This window comes from Channa argus, chromosome 7 (genome assembly GCF_033026475.1).
Source record: "Channa argus isolate prfri chromosome 7, Channa argus male v1.0, whole genome shotgun sequence".
NCBI lineage: Eukaryota > Metazoa > Chordata > Actinopteri > Anabantiformes > Channidae > Channa > Channa argus.
Window position 1 is genome coordinate 11,971,202 of NC_090203.1, and position 24,983 is coordinate 11,996,184.

A 24,983-nucleotide genomic window follows, 5' to 3' on the forward strand; every position below is an offset into this window, starting at 1 on the left:
TTTTTGTGTATGTGGTTAAACTTTATTTTTGTTATTTTTTGTGTGTGTCACTTAAGGTTCGTACCAAAGACCATCGGTTCGAAAGTGTGAGTCACCTGATCAGTTACCATATGGACAACAGACTCCCCATTGTATCAGCTGGGAGCGAAGTGTGTCTGCAACAGCCAGTAGAGCGCAGGGCCTGATGTTACACACAGAAGAAATACATAAAGTACCCAACACAAGGAAAAACATACATTTACAGCTATCATACACATAGCAGCACACACTCAAAAACACAAGAATATATATGCACACATACAACACAGAAAGCCAAAAAAAAATTTTATCAGTTTCTCTGCAAAATCACTTACTTGCTGCTGTCGCTACATGTTCCTGTTCTTTCTGAAAACCAAACGATGACCTGCAGTCCCCTCTCAACTTACCACCTATCGGGTGCGTTACTCCACAATGGAGAAACATTGCTGCACTTTCTCTACAGCCTACTGTGAACCAGGGAGGAGCCGTTGCCAATTGCAGAATGGGGCAGAAAACAAATGCAATCTTTTTTTTTTTTTTTTTTAAAGAACCATACGGTTATGACAGACATAAACAGAACTAATACATGATGGTGTACAAGAGAGCAGTGTAAATGAAGATTGAAGAGGGGTGTATAAATGGGACAATGTATGAGATTTCCGTGCTTTTAAGTACATTCTTTCAAAGGGGGGAAATGATTTCCCTCATGAGACGCTGGAGCATATTAGGGAAAACACAAACTGGATAGCATTTGTCCTTTGTTTTAGAGACTGAACCAGGTTCAAACATAAACTCTCCCCTCAAGTGTCATTTGAGCACTTCAGCAGCAAACCTGACTTGGAAATAATTCTGCCTGGTGATTATCCATACCACTCCACTTTTAAAGACTTTTGAACTTTGACCCCTGGCACCATACATGGCGATACGGAAACCTGTATGCCAAACTGGGACTGCTCTGCCAATGACCCTCATATGTTTGTTTGTTTGTTTGTTTGTTTTTTCTTCTGTTATGTTTTACTACTTGGACATGAGTTAAGGAGTATCTAAATCACTGTACTGCCCTAATCCCTATGTAAACACAGATAACCATACAGTACACCTTTACACAACACACAGTCTACACTGCCATGCCAAAGAACATGAACTTGGTATTTAACGGCTGAGAAAGCCATGACAATAAAATTATTGATCACATTTAGATAGAAGGAAATGCATATTGGTGTTTTAGAGGGAAGACAAATCTTGGCAATAGTGCCAGAATACATCAACAAAAAAAGGGGGATTTTCATTGATGTCACCCACAAACACAATAACTACTACATTTTTAGAAGCATTTTGATTTGTTATTTGCCCCCGAAACCTTAGTATGTGTTTGCATTGACAATCTTGGTTGCTAATGAGAAATGTTGTCTAAGAAGTACAGTCTAAGAAATTATTTTCCCTCAGCAAAAAAATGTGTGTTTCGGTGACTGGTTTTGTAAACTTTTGTGCATTGTGATGTTACTCTTTAAATCGCTTAAGGTAAAATTTGTGTTTATATATAATCCCCTTCTCGAATTAAAATGGTTGGGGGTATCAAACTGTTTTTGAAGCATTGCTAATGATGAAAAATTAATGCAAATATTTCTCCTCTGTGCTGTTGTGGGGATCTGGAGGGAGAATTTCAAACTATAGTTTGTCCTCTCCTCTTCCTGCTCCCTCAGTTCATGATATTGTTTGTTTATAAATTTTTAATTGTGCCTTGTTTCTTCAATGCAGTCATGTCACTTCAATGCAGTCACCTTATGTACTTAATTCAAATGTAGTCGCCTACAGAAGAATCTTACACAAGCCTCTCAGTTAAACAAAGTCTGCAAAAATGACACTCCAATAAACACACAAACAGATGCAGGGATGGCAATCTCCTCTGATGCACATTCTTGCATTTAGCATATAGTCACAGATACTTGATGTCACCATAAGAGTGGATATTTCCTTACTATTTGTAAATAACATACATTTTTGAGTTGGTTGGCTTTTATTAGATTCTTGTTTTCATAGCTGTATATTTAAAGATTTATTAAAGATGTAACAGAGCCAGGCGTTACAGCTCTAGTGTCGGTTTTAAAGCCAATTTAACTTGTCAAAGAGTTTGAGGTCAAACATAATGAGAAAGGATATTCCAATCTAAACCTTTACTGTCAACTAGTCCCCAAAGCATAAAGAGGGCTGATGTGTAATCTAACATGCAAGCACACATCAAAGTAACAGTTAAGTCAGTCAGATACACACACTTTGCCTCTTCGGGTGTTTATAGGTTATAAATAGGAAAACTAGAGCTTTAGGTTCTGTCGTGCACGCGTATATGTGTGTGTGTCTGTGTGTGCACGCGCACGGATAAAAACTTACCTTTCCCCCTGCATCATTAGCGGTCAGTGTCATCAGTGCTCATCACAGCTGCCTTTTGTTGCATGAAAATTCTTTAAAACATTTGTTGTTGGTGATAGTGTTGAATATGATGTACTTTTACATTTTTCTTTTAAAAAGCCAAAGGTTACTTTAAGAGTGTCCACAGATCTTGGTTTTTACTTTATAGATTTGTTTTAATACTTTTTCATGTTTTTAGGGAAACATGTCTGTTTACACCTGTATCTGAAAAATATAGATTGCATATATAAATGTGTATATCATTCATCTCGGAGTTTGGCTTTTGACTCATTTTATTTTTTTATTAAACTAGTCTATTTCTATTAAACAACAGAGGGAAATGAAAAAACAGTACACAGTGCTAGAAGGTCTCGTCCTCTGTCAGATACAATACTGAACAAAAATGGGATGTAGTGGGGGTGGGGGATTGGAGCTACTGGAACTCTCCTGCTTGTGAACAGATGAGGCTTCAATGGTAAGGGGCTGATTCAGTCTGTGTAGGGGTTACTATACAATGGAGGGGAAAATGCAGAGTAGACATGGAAGAGTCTAGAAAAAGCAGGATGTGAATGGAAGACAGCCTGCTGTTTGTATAAGAGGTTATAAGTAGCGGAGCTATCTGTGCCAGGAATACAGAGCAGACCCCAACTGCTGCATGAACTCAGCCCTATCTAATTTTTTTTTTTTTTAGATCTGTAATTTTGTCTCAAAGACATAGCTCCTTTTTGCTGCTACCTGGTCACTCCCTTTTCTTTCCGGAGCCATGCATCCCCAGCGTCCTCTTCCCCAGGCCATGCCCACCTTCTCTTTGGGACAGCACCTAAGGGACATGGCCATGGGTCTAGGACGAGGAAAGAACTTCCTGGGAGGAAACTTTGCCTATGGTTTCATACAGTCAGTCAAGGAGTGCCTCTATATCCTCCTCTGCTGCTGGTGCATCAAAGAGATCCTGGACTGACGGACTAAATGAGAGAAGATCAAGTAGTGAAACATTGATTTTTCCAGTTTATTTATAGGCTTCTGTAATGTGATTTCATTCAGATTTTATTTCATCAAGAGTTTAGAGATTGATCAACGGTTCAGACAAACTATTGGCAAGTATTAGTCATATCTAATATGACAACACACTACCCCTTGAGTAAATTGTGTAGGAAACCTAAAATTATTTATGTGTCTGTTTTCAGTGGCCATGGGATGCTCTTCTTGGGTTACATGAAACTATACAAAGTTTTTCTGCTGCTGTGGATCTTAAGGAATGGCACCGCTGAAGATCACTGTACAACACAAACTGCTGTAGCAATGAATAAAGGAAGTATTGAATAGAAAAAAATAGCCTTATGTCTGCATTTGTGTTGGATATGTTTAGAATAATTTTACAGCTACCATAACATACTGTATAGTAAATAGTGTTGCTTTAATCTGCATTCAATGAGACTTTAGGCCTTGCATTTTCTTTATCATAATTAGCACAGTTGTGTGTATCAGTTTTTTTTAAGTTTCCGAACTCTGGATAATAATCACAAGCTGCTTAATACGGGAAAGGAGGATATTTTGACCACAAATACAAAACTTGAACTCAGCCTGTGGATTACCTGGTTTTAAAAGCCTAGGACTACTGATGTCTGAATAAAAAAAAAAACTTCACCTGCCTGTTAACCGCTTGGGAGTTTTCCCTTTGAAGTGTAATGACGCTGTGTTGCCATTGGGCGAGCGGGACGTTGAGGGGGCGGGTCCAGAGCGAACGCCACCTGTGACTGGACGACAGTCGCGTGGATCCTTCATGTTCAGGAGGCATGTTCTAAGTTCCCAAGTTGGATGGAAGAACCAGAAGAGGTTGCTGTTTCTGACAGAGACCGTGGGATCTGAAGTAAAGTGACGGACCACGGTAGGAATGTCCTGAATTTGCTTCTTACAATTGTTTTTATTATAAAGTAACAACTAAACTAAACTGTTGTTTCATTGTTCTCACATTTCGTCGTCAACGTCGCTTTAGTCACTTTTCCCTGTTTGCGCGACTCCCTGTTGAAACGGTAGTGAAAATGGAAGGCTTGGTTTTAATAACAAATTTTTACAGTTTTCCTGCTTTAGTAACTTATTTTCGGCGCGTTTAGGAAGTGATTTTTGTTTTTCAATTTAAAGCAGTGCGTAAGTAAGTTTTGTTGTTCTTTAGCTAAAGTTTAGGGCAGAGACATATAACATTTCCTGTCATAAGCTTCACTGAAAACAGACTAAACACAATAAAGTACCTGCGTTAATGGTGATGCTGTGTGTGAACTGTTGGGAACAGGCTGCTATTTGGGCTTTTCCTGACAGTGCAACATTCCTGTCGTCATGACCTTTCGTGTAGTTTATTCTGTTGGCCTTTTTTGGTCATTTTAACTGCTAAGATCAAGGCATTAAGCCTGCTGCTGTCGCCATATATATTGTTAAGTTTTGCTCAAGTAAAAAAACTAGACTACATGGCAGTGAAATGTAATTTTCTTTCTTAGAAGCCCATTTGGCTTTGTGGGTGCATTTAAATAATCCTTTTAAAGCTGTCCTTAAAATGAATTGCTTGCTCTGTTGTGTTCCCCATTGCCATCTACTGCATTCTCTCTCCTTCTGTCTCTACTCAATCTCTTGGTAGCTATATTTAGCTGATACTATTTAAGCCATTCCACTATATGCTCCACAATGTTCCTTGGGCCCTAGGCTAGATTCAGTAGGCTTCTCTTGGGAGACACTTGATTAGGAGACCTAAATTGTGGAGCTGGGAGAAAATTGAATTTGTGGAGTAAAGTGTGTTATTATCCAGACAGTGTGGTGTTAACTTAAGTGGTTTGTTATTCCTGTATTCACTGAAGAAAGCCACTCAATACATAATAGTTATGCATGTCTTTTATTTCGTCCTTTGCAAAGGCTTTATACCTGACACTGTCTGAAATAAGTGTTGCTGGTTACATATAATACCTTTGGGGTAGGTTAGAAATCTCTATTACTATAGTATACTATAAAATGTGTAATTCCTATTCAGTCTACAAATATATGATACACTGCTGAGATTTGGTAGTATGTAGATGTCAGGTTAACAGACCCATTGCTTTGTATTGAACAGTCCTAGAGTGCCAGCCTTAGTTACCCATGTCTCAGCCAAAACATTTCACAGCTAGTCAAAAGCCAGGGTGACCAAAAGGCCCATGACACACACAAAATACTAATGAAGATCTGAATGCTCCAAGGAAATTGAACTTCCTACACGAAAATGCTCACAGTTGCACGTCAATGTGTAAGCAACACTGTACAATAGGTTCTTTATTGGCAGACTGGGTGAGGCTGCATATCAAAGTCATGTATTCAAATCATGTGCATGCGTAAATGAAATGTAAATCTCCTAAAGCTACAGTGCTCACACTGTCACACTAATGTGGACTAGTGGCCATTGTTTGAACAATACACCCTGACCCTTGGTTTTGTTAGCCGTTGCTTTAGTGTACTGGTAACAAACCAAAATCATGTTTTTCCTTCACCACCAATTCACGTTTTAGGCTTCACTATGCAGTTTTCATTCAGAACGCATCAAGGCACAGGGGAAACAGGACCTTAATTTAATTTCTGCTAAGTAAATTACTATGAACCATGTAATCAGTTTTTTTTGTTTGTTTGTTTGTTTTTTTTATGTCCTTCTTGTGTTGCAGGAGACAGGCACAGCCTCTAGGGGGCCATGTCTGGCTGCAGCAGTGCTAACAACAGCTGGACCATTCTCACTCCTGAGGTACCGCCACTCCGAAAAGAGCATAGGAATATGTTGCTGTGCATGACCTCAATGAAAATTCTTAATTTTAAAAGCAGAATACTCATTCTCCCAGTTGATTTGTTTTTAGGTCACCTGAATGTGAAATAGGGCTCCTATAAAAGACTGTGTTTCTTGCCTTCATTCTGATTTAACAATTGCTCAGAAAGGTTGTCTTTAGCAAGCATAGGCCTGACGGCTACTTAAACACTTGCTGCCTTGTTCATTGGTATTTTGTCAGCAGTTGTTGAGCAAGGCAGTCATGCTTAGTCAATACGGGAGCTCAGAAAAAACAACAACACACCTTTTTTTTTTTTTTTAATTTATTTTTTTGTTGTTGTCCTAGGAGACTCTTGCTGAAACCTTGAAGCCTTTGGCAGAGGGGACAGAGCCCAATGGAGAAAGACTTGCATCGGCAGCAGGTTTTTGTTGCAACAGACCTGAGAATTGTATGATTATTTATGTCACAAAGGAATAAAACAAATTTACTTTACTGATTGCATTTTGTATTTCTACTTAATTACCTTTGCTCATTTGCCTTCTCTAATAATCAAAATGACATGAGAATTAAAACATAATATAACACAGTATCAGTGCTCTACAGCATAGCACACCAGTGCCCCAAATTAGATCTTCTCCATTTCAAATTGTTAAACTAATACTCTAAAGGTCTTGCTTTGTCTCTCTATTTTTCATGAACCAGGCTCTGGGCCTGCAGAAGCCCCTGTGGATTGTCACCTGGTAAGACGTAATTTTTCTGTCATCTATTATTTATTACACATCTTATCAAGCACATGCAATAACTAGCAGAATTTTGATGGTATACTCTGGAAATCAAGTAAAATCAAGGGGTTTAATAAGGCACTTGCACAAAATGCAAAAAAACAGAAGCACCTGCACTAAAACTGCTCAAATATAGGGTGCCCTAAAACATCTGAGTGATTTTTATACACTAAGGAATTTTAATGACCTGATTCTTACATGCAGGTATCAGAGAAACAATCAGGAGACACAAGCACAGAGCACCAACCCTCTGTGCCCACCACTGTCACTGATCCCACTGTTTCCACCTCTTCTGAAGTCTCTGGCAGCCTTTTCACTGACAGCAATGCCTTCAGCCAGTCAACGGGTCTTTCTGAGGGCCCAGCAGAATCTAGCCCTGACCCTGATTCATTCTCTGACTCCTACACCCACATAACCCCCTCTCCTGATGAGCCCCCAACTTCACTTTTGAGGACAGAGACTCTGGAAGGGGGAGAGTTTATACAGGAAGAAGAGAGGCTCTCTGAGGAAGGAGCACTACATCTGCTATATGGGGAGGAGCCACAAAAGGAAAGGGAGGGATCAGACTTGTCTTCAGAGATGACTGACATAGGGAAACAGGCAGGTATGGACAACAAGAATCTGTTCAGTAGTACAAGTAGTACTTTTTAGAATACCCTCAGCATCAGTTGTCTTATGTCTGTGTTGTTATATACATGACAAGGATCATCATATGGTAATCCCATATCATATCCTCTCCACTTTTTGAGATTAAGCAGTATGCACTATTTGTGTTGGAAATGTACTTGGTGGACCAGCTGGTTATGATTTTGTTAAGTACCTGGGTTGGGAGGTTGTCTGTAGAGGCTGTGGTTGCTATTGGGAAGGGAGCATGATTTGATAGAGAACCCTATATTTGCATTACACTCTGTAGAAATAAATTGGCTTCAGAAGGAGTTTGACCTCCAAATTTTTTTTCAGTGTGGTGTTATTAGTGTGCAGCCCTTTGTCTTGTCTTCAGTAAGTTCTTCACAGTGCCTGTGTATAGTACCATTGATGTTTAACAGTAAAATGAGATGGTTTGGAAACTTAAATGCATTGTATTTTCAAGGCATCAGAAGTTGCAAAATGAAGCGTTTGAGTCACTGTCTAGGTGGTTTATTCAAGATATAAGCCTTATTTATGCAGTTTAATGAAGATTAAGGAATGGGAATAGTGCAAATTAGTGTACCGTGCACAGCAGAGCCAAAAAAGAAGCAAATTTTAACTTCCATTTGGAGTTTCTTCTGCAGTACCGTGGCTGCGGTGCTGTTCTGTCGGCATCAACTGTCCGTGAATAAGCAAATTTGTCTGCAGTATTATGCAACAGCTTTGTTTTTAAACAATAACCCTTTCGAAATTAAACTGTCTAATAGATACCTTTAAATTAAATGATGCCGTGTTTTCATTACATATGCCATTGGATTGCCCATTTAATAGATCAAACCTGTAAATTGCTATGTAATTGTTAAAATATACTTTTAGTAAGAGCTTTACACTTTCCCCGTTTCAGGCTCATTCGTGGTTTCAGAATTTCTTGAGGACAGGACCAAGAAGACAGGAGAGGAAGGAGAGCCAGAGGTCAGGAGGAGGTCTATCTTAGAAGCTTTTGAGAGGATCGGAAGGAAAGAGGAAGAAGAGGAAGCAGAGGAAGATTTTCAGCTGCCACGGCGAGATGAAGACAGCGGGTTGTCTGTGAACAAATGTATCCTGGGTGCAGTGATTCTGTTGGGCCTCGGGACCATCTTTATTTCAGGTAACCTTTACAAAAGGCACTTAAAAAAGTAAACCTCTCATTTGGTGAGCTATTGCTATTAAAATAAATTTTAGACAAATTTGAAAATGTTGATATAGTGATTATAGCAGTGGACTATAATTTGGGTATTCTGAGACTGAGGTGTATTACACCTGCAGGTTTCTTCATGGACCTGGATGAGGGTATGTTTGTGTGCATACAAATGAATTCATGGGGGTTTTCTTACTCGCAGCATGCTTTTGTGTATGTGAATGCACATAACATGCAGGATGAACAGTTTTGCATCTGGCACATTTTAAAAGCAAATTTTCAGCGCTGCATGCTTTTAAACCTGTGTGATGAGAGGAGGTTGATTTATGCACCTTTGCAGTGATGCGTTGCGATGCGATGTGTTAAATGAAAACCTTGTACCGTCATCGTTGCAGTGTAAAACAAAAACGTTAGCATGACAACTATGCCTTTCTAGTCATTAATCAGGGAATTTTCCTTAGCAATAACAGTGTTAAAAAAATTGAGGGTAAGCTAGAACTGAAAATTAGCAAAAACTAAGATGCAAGGTTTTCAACCTACAACAAATACAGTGCATCCAGAAAATGTATTCATACATTTTTCACATTTGATTTTACAGCCTTATGGTCCAAAATGGATCAAATTCTCAAAGTTCTACAAATAACGCCCCATAAAGACAATGTGAAAGAAGTCTGTTTGAAATCTTTGCAAATGTATAAAAAAAAATCACATAATCACATGTACATAAGTACCCACAGTCTTTGCTTCATACTTTGTTGAAGCACCTTTAGCACCAAATACAGCCTCAAGTCGTTTTAGTATGATGCTACAAGCTTGGCGCACCTATTTTTGGGCAGTTTCTCCCATTCTTCTTTGCAGTACCTCTCAGGCTCCATCAGGTTGGGTGGGGGGTGTCTGTCCACAGCCATTTTCAGACCATCTCTTCATTTAACATCTCTTACGAGATGTTAAATTGTACAAGTAATGGTACAAGTCTGGGCTCTAGCTGGCCCACATTCAAAGAGCTCTCCTGTAGCCATTCCTTTGTTATCTTGGCTGTGTGCTTAGGGTCTTTGTCCTGTTAAAAGATGAACAGTCGCCCCAGTCTAAGGTCCATAACGCTCTGGAACAGGATTTCATCAAGGATGTCTGTACATTGCTGACAAGTCCCCCACTTCCTGCTGCTGAAAAACATAACCCACAGCATGATGGTGACACCACAATGCTTTACTGTAGGGATGGTATTGGCCAGGTGGTGAGCGATACCTGGTTTCCTCCAGGAACGACACTTGGCATTTAGGCCAGAGTTCAATCTTCGTTTCATCAGACCAGAGAATTTTGTTTCTAATGGTATGAGAGTCATTCAGGTGGGCTGTTGTGTGCCTTTTACTGAGGAGTAGTTTCCGTCTGGCCACTCTACCATACAGGCCTGATTGGTGGACCAAGGAATTGTCCAAACTTCCATTTTTGGATGATCGAGGCCACTGTGATAATTGGGATCTTCAAAGCTGCAGAAGTTTTTCTGTACCCTTCCCCATATCTGTGTGTGGAACGTATCAATACATTGAGACCTCCTGTCTCGGAGGTCTACAGACAATTCGTTGGACTTCATAGCTTGGTTTGTGCTCTTACTTTCACTGTTAACTCTGGGACCATATATAGACAGTTGCATGCTTTTACAAATCATGGCCAATCAACTGAATTTCCCACAGGAGGACTCCAATCAAGTTGTAGAAACATCTTAAGGATGATCAGTGGAAACGGGATACAACACAGCTCAATTTCCAGTGTCATGGCAAAGGCCATGAATACTTATGTACAATTTTGAGGAAAATAATGAATTCAATTCAATTTGGAATAAGGTTGTAGCATAACAAAATGTGGAAAAAGAGAAGCGCTTTGAATACTTTCTGGATGCACTTTATCTTCTCCCTTACCTTTGACTTGGAGTTTAAAAATATTATGCAGTATACACTACTCAGAAAAAGTTAGTGATATTTGACTTTTGGGTGAAATTTCTGAATGCACCTAAAATGCACCATAACATTTACAGGTGCTCTTAATTTGATCTTCCCTAAACTTTTGAATGCACATGTCCAAATGTTTCATTACTTATTGCATAATATGTTGTTCTTTAACAAGGTGATTAACTGCAATAATCACAACACTAAATGTTCTGGTTTAATGGCAATATGTATTTAAACAGTCGTCTCTCTGACTTCTGGTTCACTGAGATGGCTGCATATTGCAAAATCTCTCAACCAAATCAAATAAAAATAAAACTCAAAGACAAGACATAATCTCTCTACAACAAATAGCTGAGTATACTTGGCAAAGGGTCGAAGATGACTTCTAAAAACAACTGCAGAAAAACGGCCCGCTCTGTTCAAAGATGTGAAAGATGATCAATTTAAGGAATGGAGTAAGTGGATTTCCTGTTTTATATGGCGAGGAAAGAAACCAAGAATTAGATTCAACACATTGCAGTTAAGTAAAGGAAAAGGGGAAAAGTCTCTCCCATGTTTGAGATACAATTTTCATGCTGCACAGATGGCACCATTAATATACTGGTGCAGTCCTCAGTAGCTGAAAAGACAAAAACTTTAATTTAAATACTAAAAAGATGTGTTTAGAACTATGTAAAATACTTATGTGATCTACATATATGTAAATTGGCATCTTTTCCATAAAAATGTATTATGTTAAAAAAAAAAAAACATTTCCTCTATCATCATGCTATTCACATTTTGATAAAACCAAGAAAACACCTAACAATTGACAAGTTTTTGAGACATTTCCATTTTTTGTTGTGGTATACCCATTGCTTTTGTTTCAAATTGCTTAAGATGAAGAAATTGCATGCTTCTACTTAAATGCCCTACTTGCATGATTTAATATCACTGTAGCATGAACTTTTTACATTTTCCGTAAATTTCAGATGAAAATCAAATATCCCTAACTTTTTGTGAGTAGTGTATATGTGCGCTTATTCTTTTCAGTAATGATTGCACTGATTTTTGTTTGTGGAGGTGATTCTTTTTCCCCAATAACATGCAATAAGTGTTTTCAGTGTATTATGCTCATTGAAACAAATCTTTGCATGATGAATTTCAGAAAGTGAATATGGTACAAGGGAGCTGAAAGACTCGGAGGTTCCAGGAAAGCAGGTCAGCCTGACGTCAATTTTACACTTTCTACTTTTACACTCTTTTTGTTCTATCTTGTCGCACATTTATTCATTATGTATGCCATTTTGTGTAAAAGTACAATGAGTACCACACCATGAATATTTTGTGAGATATCCTCGATAGAGACCACCCGCAACACTGGCAGCATTACTGCTTTTGTATACCAACTGTGCTACTCTAGACTTTTGTTCTTTCCCATCTTATCAACACGTACTGTTCTCTAATTTTTCAGCACTTTTCTTGGCAATAATAAATCGTAGAAGTCATCTAAAATCTTGCTATTATGTTGTACTGTCTGCATTTTGTTGACAGGAGTGGCTAAATTCAGAGGTTCCTTCATCCGCAGTAAATGCTGACAATACAGAGATACTGAATAAGTTAGCTGAAGGAAACCAGCAGATTTTAGCACTTCAAGCGCAACTTCAGGTGTGACTCCATTCTGTCTCTGCATTTATCATGTGTATCTATCTAATCTATCTATCTTCTGTGCATCATAGTGTCTCAAGGACCCTCTTTCCTGTTCTTTTTGTTTAAGCAGGCACAGAAAGAAGAGCTAAAAGTAGCCAGGGGACAGGCAGCACAGGAAGCTAAGGAGCGGCTGCGGTGGCAGGAAGTGGAGAAGGAAAACAGTAGGTTGAAGGCAGCGATGGCATCTCTCCCTGTCCTTCAGAAAGAAAATGAGAGGATGAAGAGAGAGCTGGAGTCTGTCCTGAACCTACAGAAAGAACTAGAAACACTGAGATCCACTCTGACTGAATTAAAACTCTCCTCAGGTACAAAGGAACAGAGGGAGGAGGTAGTAAGGGGATGTGGAGGAGGGTAGAAAATCTAACAGGATGATTAGATAGTCATTAGATAGCGAGGGAGAGTGGAGATGCTTGCCTTCTTTTATTATTCTGTTTTATCATTTGAATGCTTAGTTGTAATACCTACTTGTGTTTCCTCCAGCAGCCAGTGAAGCAGCGCAAGAATCTGTGAAGCTCACGACATTGCCCCCCAGTGGTCAGGCAAAGGATACCAGGCAGGGAACTGCTGGGACTGAAGAAAAAGAGGCAAAGAAAGCATGGGATGAACAAAATGAGAATAAGAAAAACTGGAAGAAGAAGAAATATGACATTGGCGAGAAGGATTGGAAAGGAAGAGACAGAAAAGAAGGACATAAAATGGATCGCAAAGATGTAGGTAAAACTGAATGGAAAATGGAAAAACATGAGCAGGGAAAATCTGACAAGGAAAAAGATAAGGAGAATAAAAAGAAGAAGGACAGTGATGAGACAAAACAATGGAAGGAAGAAATGGCTAGCAAAGGCGATGAAGGAAAACCCTGGAAGGCTAGGGAAGGGAACAAAGAGTGGATAGAGAAAAGTGAAAGAAAAGATTTAAAGAAGGGGAAGGACTGGAAAAAGACTAAGCATGAGAAAGTGAATGATGGTAAACAATGGAGGGACAGGGAGGAAAACATAGATTGGAAAGGAGGAAATGACCACGAGGAAAGGTATAGGGGCAAGGGGGAAAAAGAGTGGAAGAAAATGAAAGGTGGCTTTAAGGAAAGTGGCAAAGAGAAATGGGAGAGAAAGGATTGGAAGGAGAAAGGAGAGAAGAGAGAGTGGAAGAAAAATGGTAAAGAAGGGAAAGGAAAGGGTAACAGGAAACAATGGGAGGAGGGGGAAAATCACGGCAAGAGTCGTGATAAAGAAAGGAGGGAAAAGGGTGAGAGGAAACAACGGAGTGAAAACAAGTGGAACAGTAAAAATGGCAAAGATGACAAGGAATTGAAGAGGAAGGATGAGAGGAAACCAGAAAAGAGGGAAGAGTGGAAGAGAGATGGTGAGAGAGAGCAAATGCATGGAGCTTGGAAAAAGGACAGATCAACTTTTCAGAAACACAAGGATGAGCACACATTTATTAGTAATCACAATCACAACCACCAGGAAGAGCAAGTTTGGGGAGACAGGGATTCCCCTCACACACATCGCAGACCCTCCCTGGAACAGCCTGATTACTGGGACCAGCAGAGAGACCGCCTCCAGCACAACTCCAAACCCTCACAGCACTGTAGTTCATTGGAGACCTGCGCTCAGGCTGAGGGGCTGCTACCCGTCACCCTACCTGAGTTTGAGGCAGTCCTCCAAATATACCTAGACAAGGCAGAGGAGGTAGGAGTGGAGGCATTCATAAGAGAGGAGCTCAAGAAGCTAACCACTGAGTTCTTCAAAAATGGTGTATTTGTTCATGACCAGATGAGTTTTCAAGATTTTGTAGAGGATGTTAGTGATATTTTGGAACACATGGTGGAAGGGAATAAGAATGGGGAAGCGGAGGATAGTGCCATAGAAGAAGAAATAGAGGAGTTTGAAAATGAGGTCATAAAAAAGTTTTCAGTGCCAGCAGTTGCAGAGAAGGAGGTCAAAGGGGAGTGGAGGAAGGAGAACAGAAGAGGACGTGGCTGAATTGATGGATCTGTCAAAAGCGGTTAAGAAGAGTCCTGAAGGATGAGGGGTTATTCAAAGGGAACACGTCTTATTGGACCAGAAATGCTTACAAGAATACATGAATCATCCTGTCTTATTTTATCACTTCCATTAGTCAGGGTATTGACTTGTAATTACATTTCATTGTTTGGGAGATTTTTGTGTTTCATATTTACACACACCTTAGTACACACTGGTAAAGAAAGGGCCCATCTATATCAGGTGATGGTTTTTTGTGATCTCGAGTAAGATGAGGGCCCAGACAATACAGCTAAAAAGAATAATGGATACAATAGTCTTTTTTTTTTTTTCTTTTTTTTTAAATTCCATAGAAAACTCTCAAAACCCAGATGTTGTCCTTTGCGGTCAAGCACTTTTAGCTATTCATGAACAGCTACTGGTCTGAAAGCCATTTCTCTAGAAAGTGTTAACTTTGTCTCTTTGCCCAGGGACGATAAAACCTTTTTATTGAGTTGGATGTTGCTCTGCTTTGACTCTGATCTCTAGATTAAACGGTGTATATAGTGTTACACACACTTCAACTCTTCTGCCACGAACAGCACTGTGCACTGTATACGTGTTCACTGACCACGCTCTGCCATTCTTAAGTATTAATTGCTTAGCCGGACTTTTATTTCAGATTATCCTCAAACCATTAACCTTTTTTTTTTTTTTTAAAGTGTGGTGTAAATGCAAACTGCTGAAATTAATTTAATGAATGTATTCAGTGAAGTTAGAATTCTGCAGTTTTTTTTTTTTTAATGTATTGCATTAAAACTTTTAAGAACCATGCAGAAATGCAGAAGTATATGTTAGTAGTTAATGTATTTATAGAGGATGTCATAATAAAATCAATTGATGGGCACATGAAACTTTAGCATTTTGTTTTTCCAGGTACAAAACCTTTGTCTTGCACTAAATTATCCTGTGTGATAATTTGTGAATGATACACTGTTTTATTGACTTAGATGTTTTTGTCTCTTTGTTTGTTTTGTTATCTTAATCCACTAACTTCTGAAATGTTGCTTATTCAGGGGCCTGTAGCCACATAGAGGAGTAATATTGCAGAACTATTTATGGTTTGGCGTTTATGGCAGCATAGAGGGCTGCACATTCTCAATGCTGTTCTCTATGTAAGTGTTTATATTTGCTCATTATTTTCTCAAGAATAAATAAATTTGGTGCGTCAGTGTAATGGAGAACTTTGTTTTTTTTCTTCACCTGTGAAGTTATTTGACCATATTTAAAGAACATTACATTGAAATATTCTGATTTAGAACTAAAGATTTGATATTTCTTTTATGTTTAAAACCATTTACTAACCATTTACTTTATATCTTCATTAAACACACAAAAAGTCAACATCCTTTTAATAACTGGTTGGATGACTATTGGCAGCAATAACTTCAAACTTCATGTGTTTCCTGTAACTGTGTTGCTGCTTATTTTTAATGCCACTTATGTACCTAGTACTGTGTGTTCTTCTCAAAATTCCACCTTCATTTGATCTGTCCATAAAACAGGAGATACACTAAACAAGTGATTGCTGTTTGAAATCTCTTTCAGAGGCAGCTGATTTTCTCTCATTTCTATTGAGTCAGCTGATTTGGTGTGTTTTATGGTGTTTACAGTTTAGGTAGTTCTAAACCACACCTCCATTCTCGTTTCATTGGACTCCAGGTTTGCTAACACCTGACCCCATCTGATGTTTACTGACCTCAGAAGCCATCGAGTTTTCCCACCATGGCTTTGCATGTTTAATGGGTGTGACTTTAGTGAAGATCAGGTCACATTTTATGATCTATTTATGCAGAATACAAGGAAGTTGCAAACGTTACCATCACTCTTGTAGTGACTGTAAATAGATATTCCCTACTCCTCATAATACTGTAAAGCTCATTCTCTGTTGCTTCCATGATGCAACACAGAAGAAACACCTCAGTTTCCTGCTGACTACATGTAAAAGTCAAGGCTCATGTAGGCATTACAAAGACACGCATTATTTGTGTTTCCTTTTGTGTTTGAACACATTCTTTAAAACATAATATTATGCATCTGTTCTAAAGTACAAATGCTGGGTGTTGATACAGTAGGCAGTCAGAAAATGAAAGAACCATGAATTATCCTTTTGTATATAGACAAACAAGGCCCTAGATACAAATTCGCCTGCAGCATCAATCATAAGACAACTAGCAGCATCGCCCTGCTGAAAACCTAGTACCATGATTTCTCAGTCCTCTGTAGACCATTTATTTGTGTTTCTAGCTGCACTCTCTATCCTCAATAATGGCCGAGGGAGTAGAAAGAGGAGAACTGTAGACTGCTGTTTCAGGTGTATGGGGATACAGGTGTGTATGTGTGTGTGCGCTGAGACAAGAAAACGAGGTGTGGGGATAGTTGGATGATAAAGCCATTGTGCTTGTTAGTGCTAACTGCCTCCCTAATATGCCAATTGTGCACATTCTGTCAGAGCTTTTGGTTAAATAATATGACTTTTCTGAGGTGAAACCCAAGTGCCTCATTCTCAAAAGTTTCTGCAACACTGGCTGTACAATTATACCTGATTTATTACTTTCTATTTTCTCCCTGTGGCAGTCTCACCCACAGTTTCACACTCGTAGAGCAAAGGATGAACGTGAGGCTATTGCTGGTGTAGTGACATGAGCCGAGATAAAGAATTAAACTGTTTGTGCACACAGACAGTAATATGTTTAACCCATTCTTACTGTGACTGCCACTTGGAGTTAGTCTTGGGTTACTGCTGAAAGAGGTGATTCACAGAGGAATCCAAAACTTCTGCCAGTGGTTAAACACTGAAGTTGGGTCTGAAAAGGCCATCACACCATGAAAAGTGGTCAATGCTGTTTGGTTACTTTCCAGCTAATGGTGCAGAGAAAACACAAGTTGTATAAGAAAGAAATGAGAGACATCAGTGAACAATTTATTTTCTTCTTCAGGAAAGCCAGGCTACGAAAAGATCAAACATAATTTACATTGCTAGATTCTGGTTTTTAAAACATGTTTCTCTTCTAGCTCGACCTTAAATGTGTGTTATAAAGATGTTTTGGGAAATGTCATTTTCTTGTATTAAACAGAATTTGTCGTTTTTATCTTTTATGAAATACTGTCCCGTGTTCCCTCCTCCTGCTGCCATTCAACTCCTGTGTATAACATCCACTGAAATATTTGTTTGTTTGTGGCTTCAAATGTACCACATGAGAGAGAAAAGACAGACAGACAGTGATTTGCTTATTTTCGTTTTGTGGCATTTGATGACTATGAGGAAAAGACTTCCCTTATAACCATAGATTTTGATCATGACAGCACAGTCTGTCAAAAGATCGAAGTTTAAATAAGGTTCCAAAAAGGGTGGATTCATATTTAGATCAGTATCATCTGGATGCCACATTGGCCCTTTTTACTGTGACCATGTAATTAAGTGTTAGTCATACTTGCCTTCAAAAGGCTACTTGTTTTTCTTTTACAGGGGCAGCTTTTTCTGCATGTGGTCTTGCTGTTCCTCCAAGGCAAGCTGCAGAACCTGAGAAGCAGAACGTTGTGAGCTGTTACATTTTCTGATGACATGTAACACTGCATTTAAAGTTTGATCCTAAAAAACATGAAGAATTAGTTTGTTAAGAAAAATCTACTGTCCCTCAAAGACTGCTCGAATGAAAGCTTCGCTCCGGTCACGGCAAGTGGTGGTTGTGTTATTTCACTCTGCTTGTTAAAGCAGAACTAATGGCAGAAAGTAGTTCCTGGGGTTTAACAAAAAATATAGAGCTGCCTCTTTTAGCTGTGGAAAATTCCACATTTCTACTTGCATAAAGAAATTATGTAAACACAATGACCACTAGATGGTGACAGAGCCAGGGTCCATGTGCCAAACCCCCCTCTGAATATTAACTTCAGAGACTCTCTAGTCCATTGAGTACTCCAGCATTGTCTTCTGCCTACACACATAATCAATACTCTGTAAGTGTATTTGGTATTTGATGCAGGTACATATATGTTCCTGCTACTTATCCACCAGCTTATCTGCTGAGTAGACTAGAATGGTGATGGAGAGCTCAACTTCCTGGAGTTCTGGCAGCTCACTGGGCTTCTTGAAAGCAAGCATTTGGGCTTCAGCCAACAGAGTGTCCTCAGATACTCTGTTACAGCTCCATGTCTGTGTGCCCTGCAGATTTTTTTTTACAATGGGAAATCAGCCAAATGGAAAACACCCTACAATCTGTTCCAAGTGCACATGCTGTTTTTTAACAGTTGTGTGCTTTTCGCCCTGTCCTCTCACCAGCAGCTGCCAAACTGGCAAACACAGTGTCACAGAATACAGTGAAACAATTTGAGCAACATTAGAAACTAGTCTGTTACCCAGTACTCACTCACACACTCACTGACTCACTCACACACTCACTCACTACTGCTTGTGCTTACAGGTTTGCAAAAGGGGGGTTGCATCTTCTGAACTTGCGTGTGTGTGTGTGTGTGTGTGTGTGTGTGTGTGTGTGTGTGTAGGGGGGTATTTATTGGCTTGGCTTGTGCAATTCTTGGAACATTGTGTTGTTCACCATCTGTACACAAACATAGTTTTACGATGTGGACAAACAAAGTCTAAATGAAAGACAAAATGTCTTTCTTGCTATCCATAAATGTGTTCGCGTGTTAGCTCGTTTGCTAAGTATACTCTGTAGGAAACAGTATCTTTCCAGTCCTTACACAAAGTGAGTACAGTTTCAGGGTGTGACCTGGATACATCTGTGTGTTGGGAAATATTTGAACAAACGCGGAGTTCGACGTGTGCGTGCGCTTGTTCCTACATGTTGAGAGAAAGTGTGTTCCCATAAGAAGAAATACTGAAATGAACACGCACATTATAGCACAGACAAGCTGAAAAAAACCCAATACAAACACACTTTACAATCACATTATAAAGAATCGCTCTATTTTCCTCAACAAGAGAAATATTTGTTTAAACAAAAAAAAGTTGCTGAAAACTGTTTGGTTGCTCAAGTTGCCCCTCTTTGCACATTCCTTCTCTCCCAAGCACACGCCCTATGACAATGGGAAAAAAAACTGGCTGGAGTGAGAAGTTAAATCACGGAAAAGATATGTGTTGCTGCTTAATCTAGCCCACGACTGAAGAGGAGGATCCTTTCCTTAAGAAAGAAGCAGAGCAGTTGCTGAGACAGATTCTTGCCTTTTGTCCCCCGTCCTAACGGTGAGTTTTTCTGCCTTTGACTTTTGTCATTCGTTTTCTCTGCTGAATGATTGTTTTTTTTGTTTGTTTTTTTGATGAATCTACACAGTTTTTCCATGCAAACTTGACATCATTAGTTTAGAGTATTTCCTCCACTGTGTCATCAATTCTTTATTGATTAATTTGCGAGGGTGTCTATTGTCACTGGCTCGGCGGCCACAGGGATCGGGTTTCCCTTGGTAATAAAACCCCAATCCCTTTACACTTCCAGAGAAACCGAAGTTTCGAGTAACAGTTACTTATTTATTTGCCGAATGTCATTCCTGCCTCTAGTCTCTTTACAAATTGTCAAGATTAGTTGGGCCTAAATGTAAATGCGGGACACGGGCAAGCCCCACGTCTCCGTTACGCATGGCGCAGACTGAGTTGGCAGCGCCAGTATGCGCCTGGGCGGTCACCGCCCCACGGTGAAACTGTTCATCACGTAATCATTGTAACGGCGCTCCGATGAGGCTCGCATCAGTCTTAATTATTAACGTGTTGATTAGAATCCGGTAACGAGACTCGAATGGCTTCAAGCCGGTGCAGTTAGGAGAAATACCGACCTGGGTGATGACAGGTAACATGCTCATGGAGGAAGTGAGTCAGTCACCGCTAGTGCAAATAACACGGGCTGGGTGGAGCTGATCGGTCAGTCGACTTAATCAATCTTCATCAACTATCGGTTGCCAGCACGTAATAATGACCTGCGTGGTCAGTGGTCTCTATAGACGCCTGCACTGTCCAAGTCCGATGTGAGTGATAGCTAACACCGACATTTTCTGTCAGCTCGTGTCAGCTGTCACTGTGTTGAGGGCCGGATTGGGAGGGTCTGACTTAGCTGATAACTGGATTGGATAGTCAAAACCTAAAGCCAGTTTCAGCACTTACAAGCCCAGACTTAGGCACAGTTGTCTGCTCAATATTTGTGCTGAGACACTGTTTATTAACACTTTGTGCAATCAGGTAAATGGTTAATAATATTGGAAACCTCTTTGAAGGAGAGATCTGGCTGCAGCTTTAAACGTTGTGGAAATAGCAGCTGTTTTCATGACCTATTAAGAAAAAATAAGACAACACAAAAATAATACAAAAGTACATGATTTTTTTCAGGTGCTTCTTGACTTTTATGAAAAATGTCTTCACAGTTTTATAACATTTACATTTACAATGGATATTAAATGTCACACACACTAATGCAACTGTCGGTGATGGTTCACATATGCATTGCTTTAAATGAAGACGTCTCAAACCAGCAAAGTTTGGATCTACTGGAATACCACATGCATGCTGCGACATTCCTGTAAAATGACACAATACAGTCGTAACGCCATAAAAAGGACAAGTCGTGCAAATAAGACACTGTGGTGGAGCTCACACAAGCATTCATCACACTTGAGTCATGATAATTCCAACCTCCACATGAGAGCTTCATGTGTACTCTGCAGACACTCCCAGTGAGGCCACCTCTTGCTCTCATGAGAAATCCTACTATATGTTCCTTTCTACCAGTTTCTACTAGTGCTCTGATGTTTCCACTTATGGCCAAAGCCTTCTTGATGTTGTGTACATCTCATTACACCTAAAGCTGTAAAAGGGAAGGTGGCCTGTCAGGCATTTTGTAGTATGGCTTGTAGAGATACAACCACACACACACTGTGGTGTGTCGGTTTGTCTTGTGGAGGTTGTTAGGAAAGTGTTGGGATAAATACCTATTAATTACTGATGAACAACATATATGGCAGATGCTTACATGTATGTAGGAAACAGTCGTGTGTCCCAGCTTGGCAGGGAGACTTGAAACAGAATCCAGGTTTCGGCATAGCATGCTCTCACTCACCCAGTAATTAGGTTAATGCAGAAGTCCCAAAAGGTGTCGTCCTCTTTAAATATGCGTGTTTGCGTGTCTTTCTATCTTTTGCCTTGCCTATCTGTATGCGTTTGTGTGTAGGCCATGTATGTAGGGGTGTAGTGTGAGCACTGAGGTGTGACATTTGTGTCAGATTGGAGATTTACCAGCTTCTACAGTTACTCTAACAACTCCAGCCCATCGTCATTACTCATCCTGTGGCCACTGCTGACTTGTGGTAGTTTCCAGTGGACACTGGAAATTCCGGTGCAAGGTCTCACCCCACACTGCTGTGATACTTACTAATTCTGCTCAAGTATCTGTAACTCTTATTCAGACCTTTTCGCTTCTTTGAGCAGTTGCCTTGGAAATCCTGTTGGCTGAGACAACAGAAAACTAAACGGGAACAGAAATCTAGGGAGACCCTCTGTCGGCCGAGTAGTGTCCGAATACATTATGTTGTAAAAGCACTGACTCCACCCTTTCAACCTTCAAACTGTCTATAGCCTCAACTTTCTGTAGGCAAACACTTTACTTTCCAGCAATTTTCATTCTGTATTGTTTATGCAGATATTATTCACGTAATCAACAACTAGCTCCCCATTCCTTTTTGCTTATAAATAATATACAGTCATACTACAGTAGTTTGTAATCCAGTGATTGTTTCTCCGCTTGGCATATTGAAAATCAGCAATTCAGCAGCCACTGACATACCCCAATCACATACTACATACTAGCTTATGCCGTTTATATCATATGCAAAGAAATACACAGTATATGTGAGAGTAAAGAAAGACATCATTTATAAGGCATCTTTAGCTAGTACGAATGCCCCTTCATCAAACATTAAAGTTATTTTTTATTTATCTGTCAAGGGGAATGTGGCCTCCCGCTGGCTTCAGGGAATCAGATGTCAACTGTCAGAGATCAAAGCTCATTTTTTGGTTTCCTAAGATTCTCCCCTTGCTTTCAGCCTTTGGTCACTTCCTCTCTGTGTCCGTTTACCTCAGAGATCTTCCAAGCCTGGGCTCCTCCTTATCTTCCTATATGCTGACATCACTTCTCTGTCTCACCTTTCTCACATGTTTATAGATATTCACTTCAAATGCATTTTAAAGATGTTAATTAACACCAAATAATAGTATTTGTCCCATTATAACTTCGTACGCAGAACAATATTGTTGTTTGAATCAGTTGTCCGCTTAATTAACAGCATTCCCAGGTTTTATGTACTGTATACTTCACATTTTTATATATACTTCTCTGCATGCAGTTGGAACAAATAATGTCATAAATAGTTAAAAGCAGACCTTTCCTCCACCCATACTCCAATAAAACATATTTATTTCCATATTAATAACAATCTTGGGACCTGTTAGTTTAAAACAGGATTGGAGTTAGTCACCTATTGTCATGATGTCTGAGTCACTAAGATATGGTCATATCTCTTCCTGCCACTTCCCCGTTTAATTTGCCTCTCTCCCCCTTTTCTCTTTAGATATGGAGTCAGCCATTAAGACAATTGTGACCACATTTGTTAGCTCTGCCAGAGGGAAGGAAAACCTAGATGGGAAAGCCTTTGAGAAAATGGTAAAGAAACAGCTTGGTAGCATCATGGAGGTAAGGCCATACATAACCTTTTGTTCTCGCCCTTCACTGTAAACGGTAAAAATCTATTGATTTTCTGTGCTGGTTTGGATTAAGAGCATTCACAGTGCTTCTACCCATTTCTGTTCAGGATACAGACAGTGGCTCTGCCATTAAGGAGATGCAGAAGGGACTAGATGAGAACAGCGATGGAAAGGTCAGCTTCCAGGAATACCTCACTTTGGTTGGCTACCTGGCCAATTCCCTCAGTCAGCGCAATAGTGGATCAAATGCAGACACTTCGTAGACATTTATGAAACTGGGGGAATTAGACATTTAACAGCATATTTTCTCTTTCTAGGCATCTTTTTTCTAAATGGTTCTCAAAATGTCTTTCAAATGTTCCAACCATCATGTACACTCTTTCCCCAGTATCATGTAATCCTTTTCGTTTCACTTTTAACCAACAAACTGCAGAATGCTCTGAACTACACTTTAATGTCTGTGCAAATGAACCCTTTTGTCAGTCTTATTGTTGTTTAGCTTCACTATCAAAGATACCTTGAAGGACTCTGAGTTGCTTGTGTCTTTTTTTTGATATCAGTTAAATGAAAGATACCGTATTTTCAAAATAAAAAGCTTTATTTTAAAACTGTGTTGTGCATACTTCTTAATTAGTATGTCTCTATTTCCCTTGCATTTGTGATTTCATAGAGTATTTCATTAACCTTTAACATTTATTTTTATTCTGCTGAAGATCTTAACAGAAATACTGTACAGTATGTGTACAGTGGTTCCCTGATACAGTTTGACATTGTCCTACAGGCTCTGCTACAATGAAACCAGCAGCACTTGCTAAATTTAGCTGCGACATCCCTGACTAGTCAGGCTCAGCAGCCTTTAGATATATCAGCTTTTGCAACCAGATCCTGAAATGCAGTATACACTTCCTATTGTGCAGTATCCTCCACTCTGGAACACTATACATTCACACTCATGCTGCACACAGGCGTGCACACACATTGCGCTACCTCACAGACACAATATACTGAAGTAACAACACACTGACAAGAAGATGCACTTACCATGATGGCAGATTCAAAAATAGATTTTATGACATCTTGTGATGCTCTTGCATTAACCTTGGTGTGTGTGATCGTCCAGATTGTTCATCCAAGTGTACACAATTATACTATACGTGTTTCTGTAATCATTGTTGCTTTTCATTTACTTTTGATGTGCTTTGGGTCTCTCTTTATTTGTATATTTTGTGGATGTATGTTTATTTTGGAGAATGTGTTCTGTGAAAGTGTGCATGTGTCTGTATGTTAGACAGTTTGCCTTTGTGTTTTTTGTAGATTCTTTGTGTGGAGATTGCTCCGCATTGGTGCCAGGTGTTACGGCTTTATTCATTTAGTCATTTAGCAGACAACGCAAGTAAAAATCTAAGTCAAGGAGAGAACATCAAAGCAAAGTCCTATCAGAAAGATTAGGGCCTCTTGGCATCGTATGCCAGAAGGAGGTGGTGCAATGCCGAAACCCGGGATTGAACCAGGGACCTTTAGATCTTCATCACTGTTACAGTACACTAATCTTGCTAATATCAGACCTGACCACCATCTCTTCCAGTAAACATTCTACCCCCACACTTACCCCTACAGTCATTTTGTTGTTTTTTATTACCTAAAACAGTGGGGGAGCTATCAAGTTAGTGATCTTTGTCTTGGGCCAGTATTAATTCAAGCACTCTCTCCGAGCCTTTGTTTTTAAAGAACAAAATGGTTGCACAACATAATAGCAACCTAATCCATTGTCACAACAGGGAGCTGTAAGAGTTATGTGTCCTTGTCCCTGCACCACTGCTCAGGAAATACCATTAGTTTAGTAAGT

The 24,983-nt window shown here is 39.6% G+C and overlaps 4 protein-coding genes and 1 long non-coding RNA gene across 21 annotated transcripts in view; 4 read left to right on the forward strand and 1 right to left on the reverse strand.

Moving 5' to 3' along the window:
• shc1 (SHC (Src homology 2 domain containing) transforming protein 1) overlaps positions 1–2,691 on the forward strand; it is a 19,487-nt gene extending 16,796 nt beyond the window's left edge. For all 4 annotated transcript variants that reach the window (XM_067510789.1, XM_067510788.1, XM_067510790.1 and 1 more), the window contains one exon: positions 57–2,691. In XM_067510789.1, coding sequence (XP_067366890.1) covers positions 57–185 — 129 coding nt within the window. In that variant the 3' untranslated portion in view covers positions 186–2,691. The remainder of the gene's footprint in view (positions 1–56) is intronic.
• A 138-nt stretch (positions 2,692–2,829) lies between these two features.
• lenep (lens epithelial protein) lies at positions 2,830–4,050 on the forward strand. Its single transcript, XM_067510801.1, has one exon. The coding sequence runs from the start codon at positions 3,188–3,190 to the stop codon at positions 3,380–3,382; it is 195 nt and encodes a 64-aa protein (XP_067366902.1). The 5' UTR covers positions 2,830–3,187; the 3' UTR covers positions 3,383–4,050.
• A 129-nt stretch (positions 4,051–4,179) lies between these two features.
• On the forward strand, positions 4,180–15,613 carry pbxip1b (pre-B-cell leukemia homeobox interacting protein 1b). Of its 13 annotated transcripts, none has more exons than XM_067510774.1 (11): positions 4,180–4,309; positions 6,099–6,175; positions 6,540–6,642; positions 6,897–6,934; positions 7,181–7,580; positions 8,508–8,750; positions 8,909–8,932; positions 11,874–11,926; positions 12,260–12,373; positions 12,483–12,720; positions 12,896–15,613. In XM_067510774.1, exons 2-11 carry the CDS (start codon positions 6,125–6,127, stop codon positions 14,395–14,397), a joined length of 2,766 nt encoding a protein of 921 aa, XP_067366875.1. In that variant the 5' UTR covers positions 4,180–4,309; positions 6,099–6,124; the 3' UTR covers positions 14,398–15,613. The 13 variants fall into 13 exon arrangements, with proteins under 13 accessions (XP_067366875.1, XP_067366877.1, XP_067366883.1 ...); XM_067510776.1 differs by having other exon boundaries at positions 12,899–15,613; XM_067510782.1 differs by having other exon boundaries at positions 12,483–12,576.
• LOC137130519 (uncharacterized) lies at positions 6,501–20,446 on the reverse strand. Of its 2 annotated transcripts, none has more exons than XR_010914859.1 (4): positions 20,224–20,446; positions 17,875–17,959; positions 12,881–12,985; positions 6,501–6,633 (listed from the first exon to the last, which is right to left on the reverse strand). It is a non-coding gene; the product is annotated as an uncharacterized lncRNA (long non-coding RNA). The 2 variants fall into 2 exon arrangements; XR_010914860.1 differs by having other exon boundaries at positions 6,527–6,633; positions 12,877–12,985.
• On the forward strand, positions 19,477–23,745 carry si:ch211-105c13.3 (uncharacterized protein LOC325758 homolog). The gene is made up of 3 exons (XM_067510800.1): positions 19,477–19,639; positions 23,005–23,126; positions 23,245–23,745. The coding sequence occupies exons 2-3, from the start codon at positions 23,007–23,009 to the stop codon at positions 23,398–23,400; spliced, it is 276 nt and encodes a 91-aa protein (XP_067366901.1). The 5' UTR covers positions 19,477–19,639; positions 23,005–23,006; the 3' UTR covers positions 23,401–23,745.
• Positions 23,746–24,983: the final 1,238 nt, after the last annotated feature.